The sequence below is a fragment of the Loxodonta africana genome, chromosome 9, assembly GCF_030014295.1.
Source record: "Loxodonta africana isolate mLoxAfr1 chromosome 9, mLoxAfr1.hap2, whole genome shotgun sequence".
NCBI lineage: Eukaryota > Metazoa > Chordata > Mammalia > Proboscidea > Elephantidae > Loxodonta > Loxodonta africana.
In genome coordinates this window covers 46,440,117-46,455,482 of record NC_087350.1, presented here as the reverse complement: position 1 = coordinate 46,455,482, position 15,366 = coordinate 46,440,117, and the positions used below count along the sequence as shown (strand labels likewise).

The 15,366-nt window shown below is 53.0% G+C and overlaps 1 protein-coding gene across 8 annotated transcripts; it reads left to right on the top strand.

The window, feature by feature from the left end:
- The first annotated feature begins 367 nt into the window (after positions 1-367).
- DOLPP1 (dolichyldiphosphatase 1) lies at positions 368-13,746 on the top strand. Of its 8 annotated transcripts, XM_064291343.1 has the most exons (9): positions 368-489; positions 4,680-4,852; positions 5,038-5,125; positions 5,220-5,319; positions 5,535-5,633; positions 6,190-6,318; positions 6,849-6,938; positions 7,071-7,118; positions 8,883-13,746. In XM_064291343.1, exons 1-8 carry the CDS (start codon positions 414-416, stop codon positions 7,072-7,074), a joined length of 759 nt encoding a protein of 252 aa, XP_064147413.1. In that variant the 5' UTR covers positions 368-413; the 3' UTR covers positions 7,075-7,118; positions 8,883-13,746. The 8 variants fall into 8 exon arrangements, with proteins under 8 accessions (XP_064147413.1, XP_003407695.1, XP_023400614.1 ...); XM_003407647.4 differs by lacking the exon at positions 7,071-7,118 and having other exon boundaries at positions 4,680-4,780; positions 5,041-5,125; XM_023544846.2 differs by lacking the exon at positions 7,071-7,118 and having other exon boundaries at positions 4,680-4,780.
- Positions 13,747-15,366: the final 1,620 nt, after the last annotated feature.

Genomic DNA, 15,366 nt, shown 5'->3' with positions numbered 1-15,366 from the left:
TTCACTCCGAGCCGCAGGTCCCAGCCAAACCAAAGCTCCCACCAAAGTCCAACACGCCCCCCAAGCTAGCACCTGATTGGTCCGCCCTGCTCACGTTGCGAGCCGGCCTCACCTTCTGATTGGCTGTTCTGCTCTCTGTTCTGAGCTGGAACCCTCCCCCCTTCTGATTGGCCAGGAACCGACCAGCGCTCGCCCTGGATAGGGCACCGGCTTGGTCGGCTCGCTGGTTCCTAGGGGCCCTGCTCTCTGATTCGTCGTTTGGGCCAGCCCCAAGGCCTGCATGCTGAATGGTTGTTCTGCTAACTGTATTGGCCTCTGATTGGGTGCACGGCGCCTCCCCGGCGTGATAGGCCAGGACCACAGCCCCCCTGGCTCCCCATTGGCTGCTTGGAGAAGCCCGGTCTCCGGGTAAGATGGCAGCGGACGGATTGTGCTCGCTCCCCGCTTCATGGCGGCCGGTGACCCTCACCCACGTCGAATATCCTGCAGGTAAAAGGCGGCCCCGGCTCCGAGGACGCCTTCCCGGAGCTGGCCCCTCAGCCACGGGCACTCCGGCCGCGCGAGCCTGAGAACGGGGTGCCGGGTCCCGCGGTGGGAACTGTCAAAGAGTAAGACATGGAGGGGCTCGGCCGGCGCGCGCGCCGCGCAGGCGCAGTGGTGCGGCGATGAGCTGGGCGAAATTGCGAGCCGCTCGCTCGCGCACACTGCGGCTGCGCGTTTGGGTCGCTCGCCCGTGTCTGGGGCGCGGGTGGGCTGTAGTAGGACGGGAGTGTACCCTGAGGCGGGAAAGGATCACTCACCTGGACCTTGCCCCTTTCTTCCCCGCCCTTCCCGGAGCCAGGGAGGCCGGCCTCCCTCCTCAGAGTGCAGGGAGTGACTGTTTCCTTCAAATAGTGCTTTGGGTCGGCCTGTAAGAGAAAAAGAAAAGGGCTCCTTATTGCTGGGAGTGTGCAAGCCGAGGCCAGGCCGCTCTTTGTTGTTTGAGTAGCTTTTGAGGGCCACGCCTTGAGTAGGGCACGCCTCCACACTAGAGGGGGCCCGTTAAGTGGGCAGGCAGCTTCAGGGATCTTGACTTCGGAGGGCTTCCAATGAGAAATATCTCTAGAAGCTCAGGGTTTTCCAGTTTGGAAGTCCATTAGCGACCCTAAGGGAGGTGTCCTAATACAAGTGTTGCAGAGGCTAAGGCTTTGTGCAAGTGAATTGACCGCTCTGTGCCTCAGTTACTTCATCTCCAAAATGGAACTAATCACAGTACCTCCATCCTAGACGATAGGAGGATCGGGTAAAACAACGCATGAGAAGTGCTGAGCTCAGTGCCTAGCGCAGAATAAGCATTCAACAAATAATTACAGTTAATGTTATTCCACCTTCCCATGGTCCTCTGAACCCTACCCTTCCCTCCCTGGCTAGGATGGTGGGGTGCAGGGTGAGTCCTAGTTGCCCCAGGAAGGGCCTGCCCCTCGTGCTCTCCTGGACAGGAATGTGAGAACCTGGCCCTGCTGAGGACCTCAGGGCTGAATGCCAAGGACCTTTGACCCTGGGTGTTCTGGGTTATACTGGAGGTGGGGTGATGCTGACAGGTGCTCATCCCTTCCCGCTTGCCTGCCCACCGTTTATCCATTCATTCATTTAGCCAGTATTCACTGAGCTCCTGAGTACCAGGCCCCAGGCTGGCACAGGCCTAATATGCCCCTGCCCTCCTGGGGCTATGAAAAAAACCCATTTTATAAGAGGGAAACTGAGGCCTGGAGAGGGAGGGGGACTTTGCTAAGGCCTCAGCACCTCTGTGACCTCCCGTCTCTGGCCTCAGAGTAGCTTTTTGTAATGCTCACAATCTAACAAATGAGACAGGAAGGAACCTGCTAGTTGCAAACAATATGATGCAGGCTGTGATGAGTGACCCTTTGCAGGGACTGTGAACGTCCAGAGGAGGGACCCGCCTGAGTCTGGAGGCATCTGGTGAATACTACTTCCTGCAAACTGTTCTATGGCCCCCTGTACTTCTCATACCTCTCGTTACACTGGTAGTTGCTTCATTCATCTATTCAGTTAACATAGTTTTGGAGCCCAGTTAAGTGCCAGGTACTGTGCTGGGCTTTGCAGGTGGAGTAGAGTGTAAAGAGACCCTGTCCCGCTCTTACAGAGTGTCGAGGGAGAAGCAGACGTCAACCCAGTATCTACACTAACGAGTGTATCATGAATGATGCTCTGATTACAGACCCCCTGCCAGACTGAGAGCTCCACAACAGGACTGTGCCTGTCTTTTTTTGCCACTGTGTTGGATACTTAATGTATGTTTCTTGCATTAACCCAAAGAGCATCCCAGGTGGGGGAAACGGTGTGTGCAAAGATCCAGAAGTAGGACAGAGCATGGTGCGTTCAGGGAGCTAGTATTAGGTCCCTGGAACTGGAGCAGAGGGTAGGAGAAACAGGGCCAGGATTGTGCTGGGCCTGATAAGCTGGGCTGAGGTTGGACTTGGTCCAGGAGCAGTAGGAGCCATTGAGGGGCTTGGATTAGAGAGTGGTAAGCATCTGCAGGAAGGCCTTAGGGTGGCCTGGACTGTGGGATGGGCCATAGAAATAGCCAAAGTTTTGGGGGAGCCAGCCACTCCCTGTCCTAACAGCCCAGTGCCCTGGGGGTCGCCTGGGAGGCTGAGAGACCCAGGATTTCAGGGCCAGAAGGGACCAGGCCATTGTATGGCTAGGGAGATAGACCCAGAAAAGTGAAGGCCTTGCCCAGTGTCACCCAGTCATGCAGGAGGGCCGGGTTGATATCACCCAGGTGGATACCCAGTTCTTCCAGGCCAACTCCAAGCCAGCACTAACTAGCCTGGGTAGGTGGAGGTTAGGCTGGGTGTGTATGCCCATCTCTTCAGGCCTAGGATCTGGGTTTAGCTCTTTGTGGGCACCTTCCCTGATGCCTGTGTGAGGCCAGGCTGGTGGTAAGGGCCATTTCCCACACTGAGTCCTCCCAACATGGAAGTGTCCTGGGTACCAGGCACTGAGCTGGGCATCTCACAGTCTCTGTCTCATCAAAATGCTCACACAACCATAGGAAGTAGGCACTAACAACCCCATTTTACAGGTGAGATAGCTAAGGCCCAGGGAGGTGAAGTCCTGGCCTGAGGCCATGCAGCCAGCAAGTGCTGGCCCAGAACCTGAACAGTGCCCTCTGACCCTAGAGTGGCCACACAGCTGCTCAGCCTCAACTGGTGAGGGCAGCCTTTGAACTCAGCTTAGCCCTGATGTTGGGTAAGCAGGAAAGTGGCTCTCATCTCTGGACTTCAGTGTCCCCATCTCTCAAAAGGGGTTGGCAGTCCCCACATTGCTTCTGCCCTAGGCCTGTTCCAAAACCTGCAGCTGACGAGTTGATTTCGACTTAGAGCAACCCTGTAGGACAGAGTAGAACTGTCCCATAGGGTTTCCAAGGCTGTAAATCTTTATGGGAGCAGATTGCCACGTCTTTCTTCTGTGGAGCGGCTGGTGGGTTTGAATCATCGAGCCTTATAGTTCTCAGCTGAGCGCTTTAACTTCTCTGCCATCAGGACTCCTCCTATGCCTATTAAAAAAAAACAAAAAAACACACTGCTGTCGAGTCAGTTCCGACTCATAGCAACCCTATAGGACAGGGTAGACTTGGTCCGTTGAGTTTCCAAAGAGCGGCTGGTGGATTCAAACTGCTGACGTTTTGGTTAGCAGCCATGTTCCTAACCACTGCACCACCAGCGCTCCAAACAGGTGAGTAGATCGATTTCTTGCCAGTGGAAAGATGGCAAGAAGCTGTTACCGTGACAGGCAGCCATATTGGGCAGAGCCACCTCCTTCACCCTGATCTTGGTCCCTGTTGGAATCTTCAATGTGGACCAGAGTCTGTGTGGTACTCAGAGAACACCTAGCTTCCCTCAAGGCCCAGAGCTCAGCTGGGGCAGCCCCAGCATGGAGCCTCTGTATTACAGAGGCATCCCATACCCTCCAGGCTGCCTCCCCAGTACAAGGCTCAGCCTCTGGAGTTAGACCAAGCCAGGTTCAAATCTTGCTTGGTGGGAGTGACGAGTAAAGAACCCTAGACAAGATCAGAGAGTTGAATTTAGTACAGGTCCCACCTCATTCTGGCTGTGTGACTTTGGGCAAGTCATACAACTCCTCTGGGATTTAGTTTCTTCACCTGTAGAATAGAGATAGTAAAGGTACCTGCTTCAACCTCATGATATATGAACTTTGTTGTGTGCCATCAAGTCGTTTCTGACTCATACCAACCCTATAGGTCCGAGTAGAACTGCCCCAGAGAGTTTCCTAGGCTGTAAATCTTTAGGGAGCAGATCGCCAAATCTTTTCTCCCTTGGAACAGCTGGTGGGTTTGAACCACCGACCTTTCGCTTAGCAGCCAAATGCTTAGTCTCTGTACTATCAGGGCTCTTTGTATGAACTTTAGCCTGGTAAACAGATGCTATCATATTATGCCTATGACTGAGATGGTATGTCTGGCTGATAGACTGAGGCATTTCTGGCTGCCTGGCCCTGTGCTTCCAGCCTTGCCAGGGACTCTTTTTTTCTGGCTTAGGCCCTACTTGGACCACTCTTGGACTTGATGGGGACTGGGCCTCACTCACAGGGGTACCTCCTTTTCTATGGTTGCCTGTGCTCTAGCCTCATCCTGTTCACTTCCCTGTCTTCCCCAGGTGATCTCTCAGGCCACGTCCTTGCCTACCTGAGCCTTAGCCCTGTGTTTGTCATTGTTGGTTTCGTGACCCTCATCATATTCAAGCGGGAGTTGCACACGGTGAGTCTGCCCCCCGCCACCACCCTTTACCTGCTCCCCAGAAACAAGGAAGAGGAAACTGCGGCCTCCCAGGTACTTTCTTTCCCCTTCCCTGCTTCCAGTTTTTTTTTTTTTTTTTTGAGGTGTATGGAATTTCCTGATTGGTTCTAGATTTATTCACTAGTTGTGCTGGGAGGTTCAGTCAGAGGCCAGGTCCTTGGGACTGGGCGGTCGCTGGCAGGTACACAGAGACCCAACTGATCCTACCTCTTCCCCAGCAGATCTCATTCCTTGGGGGCTTGGGACTGAACGAGGGGGTCAACTGGCTGATCAAACACGTCTTCCAGGAGCCACGGCCCTGTGGAGGTAGGACCTGATCCGCAGGGGTTGTGGGTATATTGGGGCATTACCTGGAGGCCTGAACCCTCCCATGATGCCCTGCTCTCCTTTTTTTTCCCAGGTCTCCACATGGCAGTGAGCACTAAATATGGGATGCCCTCCAGCCATTCCCAGTTTATGTGGTTCTTCTCCGTGTATTCCTTCCTTTTCCTGTATTTAAGGTGAGCTTTTGTCCTGGCCAGGGTTGCCCAATGCTGGGATGTGCCAGGGGTCACTGCTAGCTCTTAGGACACCCTTTGGGACTTGGCCTCTGCTAGGGGTAGGAGGAGCTGGAGCCAAGGTAGACAGTGTCCAGGGAGTGTTTGCTTGGGTCAAAGGGCTATTTGGGAGGCCTGGTCTCCAGGCTGTGAGCTCAGGCTGTCTGATGTTTTTCCAGAATGCATCAAACAAACAACGCCAGGTTCCTGGACTTGCTATGGAGGCACGTGCTCTCCCTGAGTCTCCTCACTACGGCCTTACTAGTCTCCTATAGCAGGTATGGAGGGAGGGAAACCCTCCCCACACGCATCCTGTACACTTGGGGTCTTTCTGGATTCTTGGTCCCCATTGGACTTCCCACTGTGGACCCTAGTCCCGGTGCCTGTAGGGCAGGGCTGGGGCAGGGGTCCCAGCCTCTAGTTTTAAAGGGATAGGGTTCCAACTGCCACTTCCAGCCCAGTCTTTGCACATTCTTCCCGGCTGAGCCCAAGGTTCTGGGGACACCTCCATGTCTCAGCCATCTGTTCCCAGAGTCCTGGAAGAGCCTCTTGCAGACAAGCTCAGAGTTCAAGGGCTGGGCAGAGGGAGGCAGATCCCAGCCGAGCACCCTTTCCCCCTCACTTCCAGAAACAGGGGAGCAGCTGTTGGGGTCTGACCCCCTGCCTCCATCTGGAAGTAGGTCTGAGGCTCCTGTTCTTCGGAGCCTGTGTCCTATATGTGTGTCTCCACATGTGCACACACACGTCCCTGGGAAGCTGGCACTTGGGCATGGGGGATTGTGCAGGCCTATCTCTGGTTGGCTTTCATGAGCTTCCCTTCTGGCCTTGGCCCAGGGTCTACCTGCTGTACCACACCTGGAGCCAGGTGGTCTATGGGGGCATCGCTGGGAGCCTCATGGCCATCGCCTGGTTCGTCTTCACCCAGGAGGTCCTCACTCCGCTGTTTCCCAGGATAGCAGCCTGGTAACTGCCTCCTGCCCCTGTTGCTGCCCCTCTCACCTTCCTGGGTACCATGGCCCTTTCCCCTTCCTGCAGATGGGGCCACAGTAGGAGGACCCAGGTGTCCTGACCCCAGCTGCAGTCTCTCTGGCAGGACCCCAGTGTGCAGGTTCTGGTGAGCATAAGGCTGCAGGCCATACTTGCCTGGCGTCCCCCTCCTCCAAGGGGTTTGCTGCAGAGATGTGGGGGAGAAGAGGGATTCCTCAGGCCCAGGAGGTAGGGTCCCATCCTTTGTCCTCGACCAGGCTCTCAGGGACTTAGAAAGCAGCCTGCATCCTACTGGGCTATGTGTCCTATGGGATGGTGCCCTTGTCTGGGTGACACAGGTGACATATCTGGGTCACTCAGTGGCTTTGGGGTCTCAGGCCAGGGAGAGACTTTCTGGGCAGTGGGGCAAGAGGGCAGCACTGGTCCCAGGCACTGATTGGGGCATCTGACTTGGTGACAGTCTCTTGCCCTGATGTGGCCTTGGCTTTCTGGGTATTTTTTTCCAGGCCTGTCTCTGAGTTCTTCCTAATCCGAGATACAAGCCTCATTCCCAACGTGCTCTGGTTTGAGTACACAGTAACGCGGGCAGAAGCCAGGTGAGTTCAGGGGCGCCTACCCCCAGGACAGCCACTGCCCCCTTTTTGGAGGGTTACTCAAGAGCCAGGCACTTGCCTAAGCACTTTCCTTTCATTGTCTCATTGAATCCTCTTATGGCCCATATTTTATAGGTGAAAACACTGAGGCTCACAGAGGAGAAGGGAAGTCACCTACCTGAGGTCTGGCAGCTACTGAGTGGGAAGCTGGGTCTTAAACCTAGGCTTTCTGGCCCGCAGCCCACGTATTTAACCTCTACAGCCCAGAAACAGACCAGGGCAGCAGAGATTTCCAGGGCGCCTTCGTGCAGACATTCCTTGGGTTGCTTAGTCCAGACATCGTTTTATAGATGGGTAAACTGAGGCACAGTGAGTTGGGGGCTGGCCATGGTTGCACAGCAAATCGGGGCAAAGCTGGGCTTTGGAGTCTCCTGACTCAAGATCTCCTTCTCCATTTACCCAAATCCTGGGTGAGGCGCCTGAGGGAGTAAGGGGAGGGGTGGCCCCTCCCAGGGTTCAGAGGAGAGCTGAGGCCAGGTCAGGATCCAGAGGGTGGAAGAGGAAGTGCAGGCCCTGGGAGGTTTTCCAAGGAGCTGGTGAGCGGAGCCATGGGGTGGGGCGGGGTGGGGTGGGGTGGGGCGAGACCACTGCAGCAGCCAGGAAAAGTGTTTAGTGCATCATGGTCCAAATTATTCTAACGAGCTTAAGGGTAAAGCCCCAGATCCATGAGGAAAGGGGATGTGAGGGGGTCAGGGCAGGGGAATCCCATTAGTGGCAGAAAGGCCCCAACTGGCCCCAGCTTGGCTCTCCGTGCCCTCCACCCTGAGAGTGGCCAGCCTTGCCTTGCCTTGCCCTGCCTGGCTGGCTGCCAGCCTTCATTTACCAGCATCTCAGTGAGTACTCCTCAGTGCCAGGCTTTGTGCTGGGGCTAAGTGCAGAGCAAGACAGCCACAGTCCCTGCCCTCGTGGTGCTCACATCAGGCAGGTCAGACAGATGTGACACAAGGAATCACATGCCTATCTGTGTGATCACCGCCATAGAGCACAGCCCAGGGCCTTGAGAACTTGTGACAGGAACGCAGTGTGGGGGTAGGGGCAGGGATGGGCTTCCCAGAAGGAGACAGACCCAAACAGTGAGGAGAGAGGAGAAGGCTAGTTGAAGTTGGAGGCGGGCAGGGAGAGTGTTCTCAGCAGAGAGAAGAGCATGTGCAATGCTCCTGAGGCAGGACGAAGCTTGGGGAGTCCACCAAACAGACAGCCTGTGTGGTTGGAGCCAGGGAGGAAGGGGGTGAATCAAGGCTGGGGCCAGATCACACAGAGCCTCATAGGTCGCTGTTACGTTTCTGGATTTTAACTATGGGGCTCTAGATACCTAGATAAGCCCCTTTCTTTTTTTTGAGCCTCAGCTAGTTCCCTTTGAAAATGAGGGTGATTATTCCTGCTCTCAAAGTTCCTGGGCCTATTATGGGTATATTCACATCACCAACCTCAAATCTCCCTCTGTAACTTCCACCAGTAGTGCTGTATTTTCGCTTGCACATCCCCTGAAAGGAGAGCTAACTGCATTATTTTAATTCTGTTTGGGCTGCTAGTAACAGAACCTCACTTGTGTGGGTCTGTGTGTGAAGGGGAACCCCCATAATTAGTTGGAATCCAGCAGGTCCCTTTTGCCTTTTTTCTCATCCTGATCTGTTACCCACCCACTCTGCTCCAAGCTCATGGCTTCCCTTCCTGAGCTCCAGGGCTGAGATTACAATGAAGGCAAGTCAGAGAGAGCAACCACCTCTAGGTTCCAAGTCCTGATTTCCAGGGCTGGAGCTCTGATTGGCCCAGTTGCCCATTTCATTGGGACTGTGGGTAGGGAGGGGACAGCTGGGTGGAGGGACTCAGTGTGTGGGTCACTGGGCTCTAGGCATCCCTCAGTCTGACCCCCACCCCATTTTTCAGGAACAGACAGCGCAAGCTGGGGACAAAACTACAGTGACTGGTGGGTGTGGCTGGGTCCAGCCTCCAGGTCTGGCCTGCACAATGCCTTGCAGGATGGACAGAATGATGGACAGAGGGATATGAAGCAGAGACCTCTACAGACTCAAGTCACCAAGTGGAGCCTTTTTTTTTTTTCTTATTTTAATTTTAATGAACAAGGTGGACCAAAGGGCTGAACCAGCCCCTCAACCAGGACCCTGGAGGGCCTGCTGCCAGGGGGCCACAGGGCCAGAGACCCTTGCTGTGCTGCTGCCGCCTGCCCCTGGTTGGGCGGGAAGTGCCCTTGGCATGGGCACCAGGGCGTGGGGTAGAGGAGGACGGCTTGTGCCTCTGGTCTTGGGGCCAGGAAATCCAGGTGGCGTGAAAAATACACACACTATTTATTTTTTGGTTTTTGTCAAGAGCATATAGGATTTTGGAGATGGACCGGAAGAACCTGTTCTGCAGCGGGTACGCTGCATACAGAGGGGCCCAGGTCAGCTTCCCAGGCCGTTTGCCTTGAGCCCAGGGGAAGACTACCTCTCCCTGGACCTGAGGGGTGGTCTGGGGGGCCAGGAGGAGGGGGGCACCCTGCCCCCTCCCTGCCACCATTGCCATTCCAGAACCTTGTTCAGTGTTTCCTTGTCTGGGGGCAAGGGCCCAGAGAGAGCACGCATCTGGCGGCTGCTATCATTGTGTCCTACCCTGTATTGACCCTATACCACAAGGGCTTTCTCTGGTCTCCTGTCCCCAAGACAATGGTCCCTTTCTGACAAAAGAGCCTGCACATTGTGGGTGACCAAACCCAAGCTGTTTACAGCTCTTTTTTGTCCTGCCATCCGGTAGCAGTTAGTCTACATCCCCACTCAAACAAAATGCTAAGGCACCAGGAGCTGGGGTGAGAGGAACGGGGGGGAGGGGCAGTGGGTGTCTGACATCTCTTTGCCTTCCCTCTGCGTGCTCCGAACATGTCCCTGTCCTTCCACCAACCTCTGACAGGCTGGGAACCCGCTCCGGCTTGCCCTTGAGCCTGTGTTTGGGTCTGGGCTCACAGATCCCCCAGGCCCAGCTTGGAGGAGGGCTCCTCCTAAAGGGCCTGATCTCTAAGTTGCTGCAACACGGAGTGGTGGAGGGGAGATGCTTCCAGACTCTTAGGAGTTTTTAGAAAGGAACCAGGCCACTGGGGATCTGTGTTCGAATCCTTTTCTCCCTCTTTTCTTTGTGGAGGTCCCTAATCTGCTGCTGAAGCACAATATTGTGGTGCTTTCTTGTCTCTCACTTGTTAAAGACAGCGTCCAAAAGCCAGGCCAGATGCCAGGACCAGGGGCTTATTTTGGGGGAAGGTAGGTCAGTCTCCACACTTTCCTCCCCTTTCCTTATTTTTGTTTTTTACTTTTTGCCTGAGATAAGCCAAGTGTGAGGTGGTTTGATTTAAGAAAAATCATTGAAATTGTTTACTGTTGTTTTAAAATAAAATCGTAAACTCTGGCAGCTTGAGCACATGTTGACCCAAACTCATGGGAGAAGCTGGGGGCAGCTGTGAGGACACATGACCCTGAGAAGCAAGGTTGTGGTTAAGGTCATAACATTGTAAGCATCTCTGAGACAGTTCCCTCCAGCTCCCAAAGCAAGGATTTAAATTGGCTCTGTGACATTTCCCACCATGGTTTGTCCAGCCTCTGGCTACATCCCTCCAGTAGGAGACCTCACTGCATCTTGAGATCCAGCACCCTGTTTCTAGACAGCTCTCAGCGTTAGGGAGTTTGCCCTTCTTTTCAGTTCCAATCTGCCTCCCTGTGTGGTCCTTGCCGGCTCTGGCTCGGCCCTTAGTAAACCGAGTTCCTTCTCCTTTCATGTTACAGCCCTTCAGGACTGGGGACGGCCGGCTTGTCTTTCCTAAGCTTCCTCCAGGATAAACATCTCCACTTTGTTTAATTCAATATTTGTTGAGAGTATGGCTGGAAAAAAAACGGCAAACTGAGCTGGGTTTTTGGATGCGTTTTAAGAGTGAGATGAACACAAGTCAAATCTAAGGGCTGGGCCAAGGTGGCAAGTCTAATCCTCCAAACATTATACTGAGACACAAAAGAGCTATGTACTCAGGGTGAGGGCGAATCAGAAGTAATCTCATCCTCATGTGGGCTTGAAATCTGGGTTTGGGTCTCCCGGTTGCTCCACAGAACCTTGAAAGTCAGTTAAGGTGGCCTCAGACTGGTAGTAATCCCAGGTGTGTGGCAGAGACAGACTCTGGAGGAAGGAACCTTCATCCTAGCCTTCAAATTATTTGTACTAATAACTTATAAATTATATAACCGAAACCCAAAGATCACCAGGTTCAAAAGGCAGTAAGACCACAAGAACTAGCAGAACCAACCGAATAGAAACAGGCTCACCAATACTTCAGATATTGGAATTATCAGGGACAGGCTAAATTGTTTTACTATTTTAAAGAAATGAGACAAACTTGAAAATATTTGGGCTCTGGCAGATTTTAAAATGAATCAAAACTGAAAAATATAATAGCTGAAAGTAAGAGCAGGTAGTTTTAACAGCAGACTAGATACAGTTGAAGAGAAAAAATAAATCATGGAGAAAAAGCTGCTCAGCAAGCCCTTGGATGTCCATGCACACCTCAGGCTCACCATGTCATCTCAGTTGACAACCCCTTCCCCACCACTTCGGGCTCTTAGGGAACAGCCCCGCTAGCCTTCCAATAGTCCAAAGCAGATCACTGGACAATAGTCCCAACTCCTTCACTTGTTCAGTCTGTCACTAAGCCCTGTTCACTCTATCTCATAAGCATCTTAAACTCTGCCCATTTTTCTCCACCTCCAGGGCCACTATGGCAGTCCAGGCCTAGCCTGGAGGCAGCCAAGCCTCTTCATTGGTTCCCCTCATCCCCACCCCCAGTCCAGTCCCCTTCAATCCATTTCTCACACTGTGGCAACCACACCATCTTCCTAAAAGAAACCCTGCCACGTCATCTCCTCAGACTTAGTAGTGACTCCGGTTAAAGCCCAGCTCCTTAACTGGCCCTTACACAAGGCCCCGTGTGGTCTGGCCCTCACAGCAGGCTTCACTCCAGCCCTGTCCCTTGATTCCAGCCACTACGTTTTCCCAGTGCAGAGATTCAAAATAAAGTCTATGCTAACTTGGATCTATAAAATTTCAGAGGATTTAGATGAAAGCCAAATGTTTATTTCATTAATTTTATTATATGCTCAAATTGCAAATGGAATATAATATTTAGAACAGTTCTTTTCCATTCATATTTTGCACACACACGCAAAACTGAAGTTCTTCCCCTACATCTTTGGCATCAGGATATGGTCACCCCTAGGACCACTCTGGGTCACCTGACCAAGTTCCGGGTCCACTGTCTTCACTACAGCCAAGTGATTTAAGATACAGAAATGCCTTCTGAATTTCATGCATGACGCAGTCTCTGGAAATTTTATCCAAAGCCACAAGTGCCAATTGACCTAACATTCAAACAGTTGGATTTTTACAAATCCATCCTGTGGAAGTGTCTTGGGATCACCACAACCACTTACCTCACTGCTTTTCCACGAATCTTCAAAGTACTTGCTTATCCTGAAATCCGACAGTCTCAAATTGTGAGGTCAAAGATCACACCCTCAGGAATAATTACTAAATCTTTATTCTTTGCCACTTCCCCCCTCCAGTTCCACTAGGGAAACTGTGGCGCAGTAAATGACTTAATATAGCCCTTCTAGCCGTAGTCTTTGTAACTCCCACATAATGATTGGTGGGACTATGCAAATTAGGTGTATGGAACCTGTGATGGTTATGTGTGGACTTGGCTGGACCATGATGTTCAGAGGTTTGGCAGTTAGGTAATGATGTAATTTGGCAGTTATATAATGATGTAGTCATCTATTTTGTGATCTGATATAATTATCCTCCCTTTTGTGATGTAAATTCTAGCCTCTCTGCCTGTGGTTATGGTTCCTTTTGGGAGTGAGTTGTGTTATGTTAATGAGGCAGGATTAGAATGGGATGTATCTTGAGTCACTGCCTTACTAGAGGGTGTGACTCAAGTCACCACCCTTATCACCCTTACTCAAGTCATGCCCTTGAGTCACACATTTAAGAACAGAGAAGTGGTGGGGGGCATGCTACCACCAGGAAGGGCTAGGAGTGAAGTATGTCCTTTGGACTCAGGAACCCTTAGCTGAGAACTTTCTAGACCCAGGAGACAGCTGTAACACTGGAGACAGTCCAAGACAGCAAGAAGCGGCATCAAGTGTGGCAAAGAACTTGCAGCAGCAGAACCAGGAGATGGTGTGCTGGGCTTCCCAGCCCTCGTAGTGACGCAGCTACAGTGAGTGTGCTGATGTATGCAATGAGAAAGCTGAGTTCCTTGGGGGGTGCCCCCAAGCACTTGGCTTGCTGACCCACAGAGCAAAAAACCTGAGCGCCTTTGGGCCAAGGCTTACTGGTGGTGTGGGGTGCCCTGGGCACTTACTGGTGGAGCTGAAGAGATTTGTAACGTTTGCCCGAGCAGGGCAGAGTCTGGGCTGAGGGGCCGAGGGGCCGAGGGGCTGAGGGCCAGAGAGATAGGCCTGCCTGTGCGTACAGCTGAGAAGAGGCTGTCCTGATCGAGAAAAACTATCCTGAGTCATTTCTGATCCTGAATTGTAACCTGCTTACTTCCCTAATAAACCCCATAATCGTGGGTATTGTCTGTGACTTGTGTGTGCCGTTGCAACAAATTATTGAACGCAGCAGAGTAGAGAATGCCCTTGGGAGGGATGGCTGGTGTCAGAATTGCCAAAAAGATTGGAGGACGTTTGTCTGACTGCCACCCTCACAGCAATCAGCCTTGGGCTATTGATGCTGATGGTGATTCTCTCTCCCCCCTCCCACCATTTTTACAGAACCTCTGAGCCTTCCATTTAACAGTGATTGGGGTTGTTTTAGCTGTTAATGTGGCTTCCCCAAACAGTACTTTGTGGCTGAAAAGAACTGAACGTGCACCTCCATATGATGAGACCTGCAATAGCTCGAGTGTAAGGGGATGTTCTTGCTTCTAAAGGATAATGGGGTGGCGGGGGGTGGGGGTGGGAATCCTGTCATAGGATTCAGACCTTTATGGTTCTTAGAACTTGCAGTTTCCTGGTTCCTTTGCCTGGATCACTCCTCTGTACCACTGCCCCAGGTTGGGTAGGGTGTGGGCCCAACCCAAGTGCTGTTCACATAGTAGTCGTTCAATCCTGCCGTGGCCCAAGCTTCCTAAGACTCCAGTAAACCCCTAGAGAACACCACCACCGCCACTGTACAGATCAAAAGGTCCAGACTTGCCTGAGCTTTCTGGCAGCAGAGCCACCTTGGTGGAGTTCTCTTCCAGGCCTGCCTGGTCACAGCCCCTAGCCTAGGGGCCTCAGGAATGGTCAGGCCTAGAACTCCCCCAACCCTACTCCCCGCCCCAGGGCCACGGATAAGTGGCGTGCCCTTTCTGGTAATCATCTGAGAATGAGGACCCTGTTAGGTGCCACCTTCACGTAGCTGGGGAAAGATTCGCTGAGGCCATGGGGCACCTGGAAGGCCTCGAGTGCCCTGTACAGGTTAGCTCCACCTGATCAATGCCCTGGTCCAGCCAGCTCCTTCCTGCGCCTCCCAGGCTGCAGCCCTCTGTCCATCCTCGTTACCAGGTCATGGGCGCCTGGAGCAGTTTCCACTCCTGCCTCCCCCTTTCTCTGCCCAGGTTGTCTGGGTGGCTGTGGAGTGGGGCTGGGGCTTCTGTAATTCCACAAGCTCCCCAGGGAGCTTGGCTACAGGGTCTCCTAGGACCCTGGCCTGGAGACTGGCACAGCCTCAGGGAAATCTCCACTCTGCCATTTAGTGGCCAGATGACCTTAACCTCTCTGAGCCTGTTTCCTCATCTGAAAAATGGAGAAAACGACAAGACCCATCTTCATGTGGCTGTCTCAAAGGTCAGCCAGGCTGTGAAGCAGACTGTGTAACCTCTTACCTCTCACATTTATCATCTACTCACAAGGTTTTACAAGTCCTTTCCTTGAGGGCCAGAGTGTCTCCCTGAGGTGTGACTCACCTTTGTCACAAACACAGCCCCCTTGACTTTGGCAGGACATCCTGTCTCTGCCAGGAAATGGGGGTGAGGGTATAGGGTTCTGGTAAGGTGTTTGCCCAGATGGCAGCTGGGGCTGGAGTGAGGGTACCCACTCACCCACCATTCCTGTTGGCCTTAGTGGGGAGCCGGAGGATGAGCCCTTGGACCCCTGGGTGTCAGCTACACATTGCTTAGTCTGCCCATTCTGGGGCTATAGACCCCATAGTCCCCTTGGAGAAACTGTCCCCACCTAAAGTCCATTGGACTAGGGAAGGCCGAAGTCAGGGGTAGGTGGGAAGTTGGCTATGAAGAGCACCACTACCCTGGGTCTGGCACCTTCCCTGGCCCAGTGCCCTGTGGTTGGAGCTGGCC

What these genes read in the sequence shown, in the direction of transcription:
- DOLPP1 (XM_064291342.1), top strand. Translation starts at nt 414, where the DNA reads ATGGCAGCGGACGGATTGTGCTCGCTCCCCGCTTCATGGCGGCCGGTG. An exon ending in TTCCTTTTCCTGTATTTAAG is followed by an intron (nt 5,320 to 5,534) that starts GTGAGCTTTTGT and finishes ATGTTTTTCCAG; the next exon opens with AATGCATCAAACAAACAACG. An exon ending in TTACTAGTCTCCTATAGCAG is followed by an intron (nt 5,634 to 6,189) that starts GTATGGAGGGAG and finishes GCCTTGGCCCAG; the next exon opens with GGTCTACCTGCTGTACCACA.